The 15,911-nt window shown below is 32.6% G+C and overlaps 2 protein-coding genes across 5 annotated transcripts; one reads left to right on the forward strand and one right to left on the reverse strand.

Moving 5' to 3' along the window:
- Nucleotides 1-3,177: 3,177 nt before the first annotated feature.
- On the forward strand, nucleotides 3,178-8,368 carry LOC106771346 (nitrate regulatory gene2 protein). 4 transcript variants are annotated; one of them, XM_022785790.1, is made up of 6 exons: nucleotides 3,178-3,514; nucleotides 3,620-4,968; nucleotides 5,980-6,200; nucleotides 6,781-7,004; nucleotides 7,090-7,855; nucleotides 8,154-8,368. In XM_022785790.1, exons 2-6 carry the CDS (start codon nucleotides 3,978-3,980, stop codon nucleotides 8,184-8,186), a joined length of 2,235 nt encoding a protein of 744 aa, XP_022641511.1. In that variant the 5' UTR covers nucleotides 3,178-3,514; nucleotides 3,620-3,977; the 3' UTR covers nucleotides 8,187-8,368. The 4 variants fall into 4 exon arrangements, with proteins under 4 accessions (XP_022641511.1, XP_014512801.1, XP_014512800.1 ...); XM_014657315.2 differs by having other exon boundaries at nucleotides 8,157-8,368; XM_014657314.2 differs by having other exon boundaries at nucleotides 3,180-3,514; nucleotides 7,090-7,986.
- A 3,262-nt stretch (nucleotides 8,369-11,630) lies between these two features.
- On the reverse strand, nucleotides 11,631-14,881 carry LOC106772718 (protein CHAPERONE-LIKE PROTEIN OF POR1, chloroplastic). The gene is made up of 3 exons (XM_014659282.2): nucleotides 14,324-14,881; nucleotides 12,958-13,303; nucleotides 11,631-12,114 (listed from the first exon to the last, which is right to left on the reverse strand). Exons 1-3 carry the CDS (start codon nucleotides 14,642-14,644, stop codon nucleotides 11,939-11,941), a joined length of 843 nt encoding a protein of 280 aa, XP_014514768.1. The 5' UTR covers nucleotides 14,645-14,881; the 3' UTR covers nucleotides 11,631-11,938.
- Between the last annotated feature and the right edge of the window lie 1,030 nt (nucleotides 14,882-15,911).

Below are 15,911 nucleotides of genomic sequence, written 5' to 3' on the forward strand. Positions count from 1 at the left end.
GGAAGTGTCAATATGAATTGTTTGGATGAAAAGTGAAATGAAGAGAAAGAAATAAGAATGATAAATAAATCAATAATAAAAATATGCTGTTTGGATGGATAAAATAAAAAAAATAGTTGTATTTGAAAAAAAAAAACCCAGTGGGCCTATTAGATTCCATTGGTAACATGAGTTACCATCGAACATTATGGATTTGGTCGCAGATTGAAAGATGAAAGAATGCATAGTCACTGTTTTATTGTAAAAACTAGTTTCATATAAGCCAAAACATTCAACATCAAACTCCTTCAAGAAACTTTCTACACAATTTATTTGTACGATGATTTATCAATTCCACTAGATTTTCTCTTATTAATTTTGAGATTCCCGTATAAGATATTTTAATACATTTACCTTCAATTCATGTAACATTAACACACATTTTATTTAAACAAAAATTATGTTAACTCGACACTCAAAAATAATATTTGAAAAAAGAGAAATTTGAATCCATATTGTAACAACAAACCTAAAACCATAACTAGTTTATTATATCTGAGAAAAATATATTACGCATCGTAACTTTATCATAATAGTAAATATATTTTCTATGGTTAGCCTGAATAAATATTAATTTATACTTTTTAAAATGATCAGTCTTAATTATATCTTAGTTACTCAATCAAATCATTTTTATTTTATCAAAATGATTTTTCACCTTTTTATTTTTTATTATAGTGACTGAAATAAGATATTACTCTTTACTAAAAATTAAAATCTATAATAATATAATGAGAAGTTATATTATATTTGCAAGTTCGTACCAATAATTTAAAGATAGTATTGTTATAGAAAAATTTATTGGCTTTTGATTATCATATATAGATAGTTCTTTTTTCAAGTTAATTTATCATTTTCAAGTATAGATCATCCTAATATATTTTGGAGCGACTTTGGTTTTAGTCAATTTTCAAACTATGGTACAATTTAGTCCTTCAACTTTAGAAAACTCTGGTTTTAGTTTTTTTTACCAATTTTTTTAACTTTATTTGTTATTGCAAGCACGTTTCTTATTTAACATTAAAGCAAAAATGTGTCAAACAGTGTAAACAATCCAAATACTATAATGAAATGTGTTTGAAACAACAAATAAAGTTAAAAAAATTTGGTAAAAAAGACTAAAACCAAAGTTTTCTAAAGTTGAAAGACTAAATTGTACCATGGTTTGAAAATTGACTAAAACCAAAATCGCTCCAAAGTATAGAGACTAAAAACATATTTAACCCTTCTAATAATAACAAATGACATGGTGATTTCTACAACTATAGAAAGCAAGTGAGGTGTAGAATAAAGAGTTTAGAGAAATTATAACATTTTTATATAAATGCATAATTAAATAGTTAATTTTTAATTTATATATATCAATATAAAAATATAATTGTAGCTTTTTATTTTCTTTTTAAAAGAAACATCCATACTAAACTATAACTAATTCTCACTTTTTCCTAAAAGAAAAAATTAGCCTAAAAGTTCACATCTAAAGAAAGACTGTTCATATGTTTTTTTTTTCCTTTCTAATTTTCAAGTACTATATCCAAATTTTATATCCAATGTCACTTTCATCAAACTAATAATTTTGTGTCTTAATTTTTTTTGTATAATATTCTTCAATTTTTAATAAGTTTTATTTTTAAAGATAAATTATCTTTAGTTTGGACGTAGTCTGTTTTTAAAACACCATTTGAATTAAACATATATTTGCTCAATTAAAAAATATTAATTATTACTAATATCATGAAAGTTTCTTAACTCAACAACTCTTCGCAATCCTATGCTATGTGTATATTGCAAAACACAAGTAGTTTCGAGTCAAAACCTCCAAAACTTGTCTTATTTGATAAGCAAAAAGGTGAATTCTATTAAACTATCCCATGATGATAGAAAAACACTTAAATTTTCATTCAACCCAATGTCCCATACTTATAAAATAATATATTTACTTTAAAATATAAAATAATTTAAAACAAATGACTTAGAAGAATAAAAGTAATGTTTTTTTAGTAAGTATCAAACAGGGGTAAAATATTAAAAAAGGATTCATGAAACTTTTACTACATAGTGAGATATAACATGTTTAAGAGTGATGTAAAATGATATAATTTATTTAAAATAATATATATATATATATATATATATATATATATATATATATATTTTGTAACACCTCTCCATTTCAGATATTTGTATGAAGAATAATAGGAGTCCTCTTCAAATGAGTGTGAAATATTGCACATATGACTATATCTTACACAATTCATATTTAAGTTTGATCAGTGATTTGTTTTTTTTTTTTTTAACTTAGCTTTTAATTTGTTTTGATTTTTATATTTATTTTTATAACCCTCAATTGAATCTATATTTTTAAAAAGACTAATCTTTTAAATAAATTACATTAACATTCTATTTAAAAGTTTCACAAATTAAAATTTAGATATAAGTCATATTATGTTATATTTTGAAGTTTTTCTTATTTTAACACGTGGAGCATAAGAACACTATAAATGATAAAATAAGAAAAATAAGTTGTATCAAATATTTTTATAAAAAACATATAACTTTAATTGAGTGAAAAATATATAAAAAACAAAATGCATTAAAACTAAATTTTTAATTTAAATTATATATATATATATATATATATATATATATATATATATATATATATATATATATATATATATATATATATATATATATATATAAAAGGTAAAGCTAAAACTGAAAAAAGGTGAAATGAAAAGAGAGATTTAAACTTGAGGTTGTGTGGAAGGGTTGCAGTCACCTGGAAAAACTGGGAAAATCTAGTGGCAACAGTAGTGGGCCAGGGCATCTAATCCAAGGGACAAATTGGTCATTATACTAAATACCACTATCATACTATTTCTGACACCTCAGTTCTGTTCTGCTAAACCCCATTACCACTTTACTCTTGACCATCTTCTTATCATATCCAACAACTGATTAATAATAATAAATGTTTTTTAACATTAAAAATCACACTCAACTGAACTAATGATGTTTTTTTTTTAATCTTATGGCATAAACATAATTATTCTCTCATTATAAGATGGATTAGTACAAGACAAAGACTAGAGTTTGAAAACAGAAGCAAGAAAGACACCATTTTCTGACAAAAACCAAACCATCTTCATGGATTTTATTCTCTCTCTTTTTTCTCACTCACTCACTCACTCTTCTCTGCTGTGCTTTTTCTTTTTGTTTTTTGCATTATTTTTAATCTCTCTAGGCTCTACCACTGCTACACCTCTTTTAAACAACCAAGGAATGCTTCTTCACCGTGGTGACCGTACTCAAAACCATCAAGTGCATATTGCCAAACACTAGAAAGAACCCTGTCTTCTCTTTCTTTCTCGAGCCCCTACTTTCTTTACCCTCTCTCTCTCTCTCTCCTCTACAAGTGTGCAGTCATTTTTTTTTTCCTCAAGGACATTTTTTTAGTCATTTACTACTAATGGTAAGTTAATTACTCCATTTACTTCCATTAAGGGTACTGATAATGAGTTAATGAATGTTTTTGTTATGGAGTTAATAACTTATAATCTCCGTGTTCTTGTTGCAGCTGGCTACTTTGGTAGTGTGTCCGAGGGAATGGAAAACTTTGCTGCGTTGTTTTGTTTGTAAAGGTTCTGCTTGGAAAACATCTACTGCGGTTTTGTCTCAGAAAGAGGAATGGTTTTACTCCAAAACTTAGGAAAAAGGCTATTTTTTGAAAACTTGTTTGTTTCTTTTAAAACCCAGTTGAAAGTTGGTTCTCTCTACCTGGGAAAGCTCCCTCCTTTTTTGTCAGAGAAAGGAGCAAGTAAGAGCCTTTCTCGCTAAAACCATCCAGCCCTTGTTTAAGATAAGGAACACTTGCACCACTACACTACACTACACTACACTACACTACACTACACATTTGCGTGTGTGTGAGAGAGATGGGATGTGTTGCTTCCAAACTAGAGGAAGAAGAGGAAGTTGTGTCTATTTGTAGAGAGAGAAAACGGCTGTTAAAGCTAGCTGTGGAGAAAAGATATGCACTTGCTGTGGCTCATTGTAAGTATTTTCACTCTCTCAATGCAGTAGCTGCGGCCATTAAGCTCTTTGTTGCACGCCACTCTTCACCTTCATCACCTTTCCTCATAACTTTCCCTCCTCCTTGCCCTTCTTCTCACTCTCCTTCTCCACCCTCCGAGAATGTCATCACTAACCCCATGTTCCTCCAGCAGACACCCTCAGAAACCAAGCATGAAGCCATTGCCTGTGACTCATGCATCTCTTCAACATCCTCAGACTCTTCTGAGGAAGAGACTGAAGAAAAAAGGGAAGGAGAAAGTGAACGCAAGGGAGAAGAACCGCAGCACGAACAACCATGTGGGTACTATTGCATGCCTGTGACTATGCCTATGTCCATGTCGATGTCCATGCCCGTGCCTATGCCCATGCCACCTTCAATGCCATCCCCTCAGAGAGATTTTGGATGGGACTTCTTCTACCCTTTTGACAGTTTGAGGAGTGATATGTGCGGCTACCACAGGAACTCAGACGATGATTTGAGGGCAGTGAGGGAGGAGGAAGGGATTCCTGAGTTGGAGGAAGAAGTGGAGAGAGAAGAGGTTGAGCACAAAGTGGTGACTGTTGAAGAGAATAATAATAATAATAATAATAATAAAAGTAACAGTGAAGGTGTTGCGGAGCAAGTTATTAGTGGTGTTGAAACAGTGAAGGTGGTGGATGTGGCCACTGAGAATCAAGGGGAGCAAAGGGGGCTTGCAGTTCTTGATACACCTGCAGAGGGGAGAGAGCTGCTTGAAGCATTGAAAGACATCGAAGACCATTTTCTCAGGGCTTATGATTCTGGAAAAGATGTCACCAGAATGCTGGAAGCTAATAGAATCCCCCTTCATTCTAGTTTGGATGAAATAAAAGGTGGGTCCCTCTTTAATATAAGGAGTTTTTGAGATATTATTTTTGTTGTTATCATTTTTCTGCAAGTATCTAATTCATGTTTATGGTTGAGTTTCTTGAATTATTAACTAGTGGAGATAATAGTTTCTCTGTGATGTAATTTGTTGGTTAAAACTTGTACATTGCTGTGTTGTGTTGGTTCTGCCTTATATCATTAGCCTCAACATTCGGCATGTGCAAGGTATGATTACCATGTCTCTGTTAACTTGTTTCTATTTCTATTATGGACTGTCCTTTTCTCCGTCCAGCTTTGGATATTTTAGGATATACTGCAATCTTGGACTATCGGACATCTCAGATAATCTTGTAAAAATGTTGTTGCAATTTTCTCATATTCCTGCATAGGTCATCTTCTGACACTGTACGTGTTGATCCATGTGACTATAGACACTTGAGTTTGTAATTAACTGATGTAGGTATGAACTACAAATCAAGCACAGCTGCATTTCTTGCATAACCTACGCTACCTTAAATATATGTAACTCTTTACTTGAACTGCTATAGTATAATTGCAATGTATAACTGAACACTACTCAAAGGAAGTGCTATTAAGTTAATTAGAGTACTTGGTGTGTTTTTGAACTTTTAATCAGTCACAAGTTGATGCCACACAAGAGGTTTAACACTGCGGTAGAAGCCTCAGATACTTTCCTGGCTACACGCAAAAACTTTGGATCAGTTAATTGTGTTAAAAATAGCTTATCATAGTTAAAAACTTAATGAGAGCTCTAGAAGATAAAAATGGTTTTGATCTGAAAATTAACCAGAGCCGTGATATTATTGTTGTATTTGAAAATCATATCGTGCATGTACCATCTTGTGAAATCTGTTTGATGTATCAACACATGATAACCAATGCTCTGTATGGTTTAGATTTTCCTCCATGTGTATTCCATTATCTCTGCATGGGTTCATATGCTTCTGTTTCAAGTTTCAAGCCTTGGGATTTTGAACCATCTGATCTCACTGCAGAAAGTTCGACTAAACTCATTCAGGCAATAACATGGAAATCCATTTCATCTAGGCAATCGTCATGCAAGAGTCTCATGGCTCCAAATACGAAAAATTCCTCAACTTGGGTGGAATATAAGAATGATCTGTTTGATGATTATGAAGGAATGGATTCGGGAAGTCATTTATCAACCTTAGGAAGGTTATATGCATGGGAAAAGAAACTCTATGAGGAGGTTAAGGTTGGTTTGTTTTATAATTCTTCTGTCTTTTATCCATATTTTCTGTTTTGTGATGATACTGCATCAACGTTTGTTCTGGAATGGATCAAAATAACTGGTGTATATACCATTGTTTACATTTTTCGCACCTTGCATCTACCAACATATAAATTCTAGCGGCTTTTATTTAACCTTTAGTAGTGTTTTATTAAAGGCTTCCTAGTTGGGAAACTCAAGATTGGTGTTAAAAACATGCAGAACTATTTGAAAATGGAATACTATGCTAATTTTGTAGATCTCCTTCCATCTCTCTATATGTGGGCTGCCAGGGCAAAACCAACTGGACCAATTGAAAGATTGTTCCAGCCAGGCCCATATTTTAAATGGGCCAAAAAAAATTGGCCCAGAACAGCCACAGGCCACTGTTTTTTCAGTTTGGAGCATAAAGATGAATGAAATCAACTTCTCTTGAGAATTTTGTACACTTTCTTTTGAATTTCATTCTTATAAGACTTTTTATCTTTCAAGCATGACTTCGTTTTCCTGTTTCCACTTTTTCTCATTATACTTTTAACATGTGAAATTTCCCTTACCTTCTTAGGCTGGAGATAGCACAAGGAAAAGTTATGAAAAAAAATGTGCACAGTTGAGAAGTAAGAATGTTAGAGGAGATGATCTGCTGAGCACAGACAAAACCAAAGTTGAAGTGAAAGATCTGTATGCCGGGATCTTGGTTGCGATCCGACGGGCAGAATCAATCTCAAAGAGAATTGAGAAAATGAGAGATGAAGAACTACAACCTCAAATTGTTGAACTGTTAAAAGGGTGGGATAACATTGCCACTGAAAACTGAAAAGACTAAATAATTTCAAGTTTCATTGATTTCTTATGTTCCATTTTCGTAATGCAGCCTGACCCAGTCATGGAAAATCATGTTGGAGTCCCATGAAACCCAGAAGAAGATTCTGTCTGAAGTGAAGTACTTCACATGCACCACGTATGAGAAATTCTGTAACCAGTCTCATGGATTTGCAACTCTTCAACTGGAAGCTCAGCTTCGAAATTGGCGTGACTGCTTCAAAGAGTACACTGCAGCACAAGAAGCGTATGTTGAAGCATTACACGGATGGCTGAGTAAGTTCATAGTCCCTGAAGTCGAGTTTTACTCGAGAAGCAAAAACGTCGCCTTGCCGTACGAAGTGAACGGACCACCTCTGCTTGTAATATGCAACGATTGGTTAGCTTCCATGCAGAAGTTACCTGATAAAATGGTAACACTGGCATTGAAAAGCGTGGTGAAAGATGTTAGAGCTTTGTGGCTTCAGCAAAACAAAGAGCAACAGCAGAAAAGGAAGGTAGATAGGTTAACAAGAGTTTTGGACAGAAGATACTCTTCAGGAGGACTACCTAAAGTGGAGACAAAGATGCTTGAGCTGCATGCCACTGATCACGAATCAAAATGGAGTACTACTGATGAACAAGATGAGTGCATGATGGAGAAAAATGATCATGTGGAGACACTGAGAAGAAAACTTGAAGTGGAGAAGGAGAAGCACCACAGTAGCATGCAGGAAACACAGAGGATCACGTTACATGGATTGCAATCTGGGTTTTCTCTAGTGTTTGAATCCTTGTCGGAGTTCTCCAAAGCATCACAGAAAATGTACAATGATCTTGTAAGTTATAGTGAAAAAAGTGACAAGGTTGGGAACATTACATACATAGAGGGTGACTGCAATATTGAAAGTTGCAACAGCCAAAAATAGTGTTAGTGAGGGATATTTGAGGCTTTGGGTTGCTTTATTGTGTAAGTAATTATGGTGTTATTATGTGTTATGTTGTGTTGTGTTATGTCGAAGCAGCTCGCTGAGACATCAATTTTTATGTTAGTTGATGGAGTGCACTGATGTATGTTGCTGACTGTTAATTATTTTCTTCGCTAATTCTCAATGTTTCTTCGTTTTCTGTGTTTAGCAGGTGAAAAGTAAGATAAAGGAGGGAATATGATGGAGTTGGTAACCTTGTCATAGCTGAAATGATTAATTTAATGAGGTTGAGTGAGGGAATTTTGTACAAGATTCTCAATTATCTTGGTGCGGATGTTAGATTCGTTTAACAGTTAGATTCAATTGCTGGATATATATAATTATATTTGAGGCAGAGTCCGACAACATATCTCCTGATAGAATTTTAAATAAAAAAAGGGAAATTAGTTATTTCTTACAGATTTTTAAAAATATATATTCATTTGCTTAATTTAGCTTTAACTATAAACATTTATGTCTCCTTCACTTGAAGGATTTGCGGGTGGAGTAACTGAGCCGTTCTTTATTTGAATAGATTTAGAAATAAGGGAAAGTGAATTTTTATTTGAGTAGATTTAAAATTAAGTGAAAGTGAATTTAGAAGGAAATTTTTTTAATCTGTGACATGAATTAAATCATATGTTAATTCTTATAAACTTTATTTTTAAATTTATTTTTATTTATTTTCAAATTCAGTTACATAAAAAAATAATGTTCAAATCTTTTTAAATCTACTTAATTATTTTTTTCCAAATTTTTTTAAATAAATAAGACATTAATGATGAAAAGACTGACACTTGAGAGTTAAGTGTTATAAAAGGAAACTAACAAAGAAGAATATAGTAAAGCTTGAAATCAAGGGAGAATATTATTAATCATGTGTATTTTAATTTTGTAATAACAAGCACTTGTCAAATAATTCTTGCATGTTTTATTTGTTTATAAGCACGGTTATTGCTTAAATCTAAAAAAAACAATAGTATTATTATATCACATTTTTATATTTATTTTATACAAAATATAAGAGTATAATAGTCATAAAAATGTAAGTTTTTATATTTTTACAAAAAAGAAGAGAGTAAAAATAAAAAAACTAATGACAAATGAAAATAAAAAAAGTTAGATGTATCAAAGAATATTTAAAAAAAAATGTTTAATTTATTTATTAAACGAATGGAACCACATGGGAAAAAACACCTATTAGCTAACTGTGTGGTACCTAAAATTTTACTTCCAAACAACTATTATTAACGTCTCCTACTGTAGCTGTTAAATGTGTTGATGTTTCCAATTTTACTTCGAAAATGAGCATGGAACTCTCAAAAATTGATTAGTCTAAAAGATTTGTTCTAAATATTTTAAGGGTTAAATATGTTTTTAGTCCCTATACTTTGGGACGATTTTAGTTTTAGTCCCTCTTTCAAACTATGGTACAATTTAGTCTTTCAACTTTAGAAAACTCTAGTTTTAGTCCTTTTTACCAAATTTTTTTAATTTTATTTGGTGTTTCAAACACGTTTCATTCTAACATTTGTATCGTTTACACTGTTTGACACATTTTTGCTTCAATGTTAACTGAGAAACGCGTTTAAAACAGTAAATAAAGTTAAAAAAAATTTGGTAAAAAAGACTAAAACCAAAGTTTTTTAAAGTTGAAGGACTAAATTGTACCATAATTTGAAAGAGGGACTAAACCAAAATATAGGAACTAAAAACATATTTAACCCATATTTTAATCTAGCTCCACCACAAGTAAAGAATATTTTAAAAATATCGTAATTAATGCTATTAGTTTGGTTTTCTCTTCCAAGAAAAGTTGCATATTTTGAATTGGCCCAATTATGAAAAAAAAAAACATTAAAAAAATGTTTCAATTTTTTTCCCATTAATTTTTAAAAGGGTTAAATATGTTTTTAGTCCCCCAACTATTGGCTTGTGTTTGGTCCCTCTTTCAAACTATAGTACAATTTAGTCCTTCAACCTTAGAAAACTCTGGTTTTAGTCTTTTTTTACCAAATATTTTGAACTTTATTTGCTGTTTCAAACACGTTACATTATAGCATTTGGATTGTTTACACTGTTTGACACATTTTTGCTTCAATGTTAACTGAGAAACTAAATTGTACTATAGTTTGAAAGAGGGACTAAACACAAAAACAGTCAATAGTTGAGAGACGAAAAACATATTTAACCCTTTTTAAAATTATAAAATTATGGATGAAAAGAAAGAATGTACAGGGAAAGAAAACAAAGATTATGACACATTTTCTCTTGTCTAAAGGGAAAATAATAAATTTCTGAAACATTTTTTTCATTCTGTTGTTTTTTCAATTCAAATTACAATTTTTGTTTTCTCTTTTCTTATTTTCTTTAGTATAAAACACAACAGAGGGTAAATGAACACGAAATAATTTCCTAATTATTTGCACCGCTAAAAAAATATGTTATCAAGTCAAACTAATTCTGATATGTACCCAAAAAAAGAATTGCACCAAAAGAAATACTCTCGAAAATTCAAATTCATGTAATTATTTCTACTACCTGAGTTGTACCTCGGTTTGTAACCCAAAAATACTTCGGTTAAGATTAAATCATTCACAGTAATAAATTAACAGTAGAATTGACCATGTTCATTTTCCAACGAATTGATCTCACTGTCTCATTTGACATTGATTTCAATGAAGTTGTCGGCAATCTACTTACCACAATGTTTACAAACTCGAATCTCAATCTCTCGCTGCTGCAATTATACTGATTGAAAATTTTATTATACTTTCCAACGAATAATCAACAAGTAAATTAAAGTATTGGAATGGGTTGAATGTAGTTTAGTTCAGAAGAGATATCGAGACACACTCTAATTCATCAATGCGTGTGGGTGTATGGATTTGTCTTCTTTGTTTCTTCTTTTTGTAGGCTTTTCCCAAGAAACTAATGGAAACTTGACATTGCAAAAGAAGACTTAAAACCACACAAACTTTTGCTATTGTTTGTGTGTGACTATAAACTAACCTAACATTTGAAGAAATAAGATAATTCCGTGCCATTGTGCTGTCATTATTCTAGTTTATTTATTTTTATCTAAACACGAGTTGTGGTCGCGTGCTGAAAAGGGTGAGGGTGCAGTCTGTACGTGAGAGATGTACGAGGCCAGCACTTATGACCCACCGGAAAAACACAAGACAGAGGCATTATCATAAAGCTTTGAAACAAAACGCCAAAATGCAGCACGTTGAAAGAAACAGCATTGTTTGATATACATCATAAAAATGCTAAGCAGAGCAACAGAACCCATCATGAGAGGACCCATAACACATAAAGATGTACAAAAATATAAACAGACATAGTGTTTCACATTCGGAAACCAGTAAGAAAATGAAGTCTTATAAACACTTTTGAAGGACTAAAAAGGAAACCGAACTCCCAAGTGTTTTATTCTAGGACTATTTATTAAACAAAGCAAGACCGATTACTGGGATTGCAAAATGCTCAATTGCTCACCAACTGTGAACATAAATATGCACCTTTCCAATGTAAGTTTCACGCTTCTAATTTGCAGATGAGCGACTACATTCTATTCACAGTTTTGTACAAATATGCAATGATTTCACATCCTATAAATTAGCTTGGGTATGATCACGCTGCATGCAAATGAATAGTTACAAGTTCACATTTTCAAATAAGATCACCATATTTTCCTGTCTACCTTCGGTACAGATAAAACAAGATATGAGATAGTTATGATTTTACTAACAACAGCAGCAGGGAGCGTATGCCCAGAAACGGTATAACAGTTCTCTCCAGCTGACACAACCACAGGGGGCCAGCTATGAGTCCTATGGTTATAAGTAATAACAGTAGCCTTGACTGTCTACCTTAGGGTATGAACATGCTGCATGCAAATGAATAATTACAAGTTTCACAATTTAATGCAAGATCACCATGCTTTCGTGTTTACCTTAGGTACAGAGAAACCAAGAATTGAGATATAATAATGATTTCACTAACAACAGCAGCAGGGGAGTGTATACCCAGGAATGGGACAATATCTACCTGCAACCAGTTCTCTACCGCTGACCCTACAACAGCGCCAGCTACGAGCCCGCCTATGGTTATGACAGTGGCCTTCCCTGCAAAAAAAAAAAAAAAAAAAAGATACAACAATAAACAATAAGGACAATGAGAAAGGAATGAAACTCAAAACTAATCCTAAAAGAATAGACCATAGTCTAGGAAAGAAGCAAAAAAGTCAGAAAAATATCTCAACTGAACAAAATATAGCTAAAAGTGTCATTTGTTAAGTAGATAAACTTGTTTTCAACTGCAGTGTCACGCTATATACTTGATACTTATTATTTCCAAACAGCCATTAATTTAGGCAGAAATAACCATCATGCTGGATAAATTAATAAATGAATTAGTATCCGTATCAGCAGCATCAGAAATACAGGTCTTTTCTATAAACCCAACTTTTAATATTGAGTTGGGGAAAATACAGTAAACGAAGTAAACAACACAGTCAAGTTTCATTTTGTGCTCATGCCTAATTACAATACAAAACACAGAATCCCATTATGGAGGTAGATCTTGCAAAACAAAAACCTAGAAATTTGTTAGACAACCACAATAACAAACAACAACCAAGTTTCATCCCATAGTTGGGAATAGTTAGATATGAATCAACAATTCTTTTAAGAGAATCCAAAAAGTTGAAGTTCATTCTTATCACTTGCTTTCATCTCATATTCTCTTTTCTGTCCTCAAAATATTAAGTTTCAACAAAGGATAACAAGAAGGTAAATCTCTCTAGGTCCATTTCCCCCTTTTCCCTGGTTCTCCCATTCATTATGGACTTTCCAATTCTCTCTTACTTTCCAACATACAAACCAATATGAATATTGCCACCCACGAAACAAAATTCCTCTTGAATTGCAATGAATTGATTACATAGTGCACATGTGAACGCTCCTTACCTAACTTAACATTCTTTTTGGTCATAAAGTACAGGGAAGCACCAAAGCTACCAGCCAAGAGTAGTCCAGGAACATCAGCCCCTGCATAAGCTGCAACGGGTGTAGAAGCCCCGTTAAGATAGGTTAAACCCATCAATGCACCATACACTCCAGCTTGTAAACCGAGATCACTGGTGGAAGGTGACTCAACTGACAAAGGTGAATTCTTCAACCATTGAGGCATTGATCCCGCTGTTGGGGGCTTCACACGCTTGACATCAGCATAACGAACATTACTGTTTGCTACTTTCCCTGCCCTCCGCTGAGTTAGGCTCTGCATAAGCAACATGTCATATGCAGCCTCAACCTACAAAGAAAACCACTGATTGTGTTAATGTCCACATCCACTTCATTGAGAATTCAATAGTTAATTGCTTTCCTTTGGCTTCTCTAGAAGCTGATTTTTATTTATCTACAAGCAAATTTTAACTTGAAAAAGGTTTAATTCATTTTACCTTCTATTATTCTTCTTGATGGGTACATGTTTCAAGATATAATATGTTGCAGAAAATAGGTCCCATTCCTATGAAAATAACGTGAACATTTATATTATTCTGAATCAGCAATTCCTGAAAACTTCGGTTCTAAACCAAACCCAGAAATGAGATGTTCCCATGTTCACCTTCCCAGAAATCCTTTTCGATACCTCAAAACAAACACAACCCATAAGCATCCAGCGATAAGTTCTTCCAAATAAAAAGTAATGCTTCCCTATTGATCCATCACAACATAGAGGATTGACCTTATCATTGTCAGTTAATCACAAACACCCATATTTAACCCTGAAACGGTAAATGTTACCCAAACGACACCCATCATCATTATTTGTTTTCAATCAACACACCACATACGCTACCAAAACCCACTCAAATAATGAGGTGACCAAAAAACAATTGCGGAGGATGTAACAAACAGCAATTAAAAAATTGAGAAATACATATTAAACAAATAATATATCTATATAAAAACCAATGAGAAGCCGAACTTACGTCCGACCCCAAGTTGAAATGCTAATTTTATAAAGAAAAATTAGATGCAGTTTTTTAAAGTGCTTATAGTGAGTGTTCCCGTCTAGATGGAAATTTCAATTTGACCGGAAGCTTAATAAATCTTTAGATTAGACATATGTCAGCAAAGATTCGAAACTCTAATTATGATTGGGAAACTCTAACAATGATTAGGCAATAGCACCAAAAACACTTAAGCTAATTTCATTTTTCAGCTTCTCAATCGTGACCTGCAACTAACATTAACAAGCAGGCGCGATGTGAATTCGATTCTCATAACGGAAATTGGAGCAAAAGAGCGAAATCGAAGAAAACTCAACCTGAGCAACGGCATCTTGGTCATCTTTGCAATTAGCGAGGATGGCGTTTTTGGCGCGGAGTATGTCATCGAAGGAGGCGCCCTCCGACACGCCCAGCAGCTTCAGCGCGTTCTCCACAGACATCTCGAACGGCGCGGAGTCATCGGCTCGAGAGCCAGCGTGGACCGGCGCCACCGTTCTGCGGCGGCACTGTATCCGCGGCGGCGCGGCGCGCCACTTCTCGGCCGCGATTGGTTTGTGCAGGAGAGGGCGGACCGGCGGTCTGAGGAAGGCTGAACCGGGCGAGAGTCGGTCGGGCCGGAGGGAGAGAGTGGATGCCATGTTACGTTGTGGTTATTATTATTGTAATTGTAATAATTATTCAAGCGTTTGGAGAAAGAAAATTAAAAAAAAAAAAGGAATGTGAGGCTTGGAGTGAGTGAGGGAAGAGTGTTTGAAATAGTAACATTCAACTGAAACAGCAAAAGCAACAGCCACAACCTCGTTTTTGTTTTGTTCCAGTGACGGGACACTCACCACCGTTGATGTGAAAATTGATAAATCGTCGTCGTCGTCTTACCAGCTACGATTCAAGGAAAGAGTCGTATACATGTATGTATGTATCTTTCTTCTACGCCACTTTAACTTTATTAAATACATTTAAATACATAATAGGAGCAATCCTACTATGTATTCAATGATAGAAAGTATATATATCTAAATAGTTTTAGGGTAAAGTAAATATAATATTTGTTAAAATATTACTACAATTTTAACTAATTAAGTATAATTAAATTAACCAATTTAAGAATCCAATGTCATAATTTACTACTAACTTTGTATTTGCATTACATGATATGATTTCTGTTTAGGTTATGCACTAAATATTCGTGATTGTATATATTACACACATATAACTAATATAATAATTAATACAGGTCTTATTATTCCATTAATAACATATACAGTGTATATTAATACATCAATGATCATAAATCGACAGGACTTGTGACACATTTGTATATTAACAACATCTATACGTAATGAATTTACTTGAATAGTTTCTTTTATTATCTACGTATGAATTAAAGATTTAATTGGATTATATGTTAATATTTTATAAGACATACTTAATTGTAATGTATATATTTTTTCTATTTCCTGTTATGTTTTAGTTAAGACATAGAAACTTGAACTATATAAATAATAAGCACATATTGTTATGTCGTAAAAGTTTACAAATAATAAATGCTCCGGTTAAATGGTTTAAATCAATGTATAAAAATATGAATAATTTCGAGTTTGGAGTAACATTATATTTTTCAGTTAATAATTATAACTTTTTAACAACATTTATTAAAGCACCATTTTTATCGGTTATATTTTTATCCGTTATAATAAAATTACGCAACGCATTAAAAAAGGTTGTAACTAACATATATACATGATTTTAACAAATTTTATTTACAGTAAAATATATTACAATAGTATATTATAAGAAAATATAATTAATTCAAACAATCAATTTTTGTAGTGATTTTAACAAGTTTTATATAATAAAAAAAATTACAATGACATCACAAATTCAAATAACTAACTTTTTTACCGT

This window comes from Vigna radiata, chromosome 8 (assembly GCF_000741045.1).
Source record: "Vigna radiata var. radiata cultivar VC1973A chromosome 8, Vradiata_ver6, whole genome shotgun sequence".
NCBI lineage: Eukaryota > Viridiplantae > Streptophyta > Magnoliopsida > Fabales > Fabaceae > Vigna > Vigna radiata.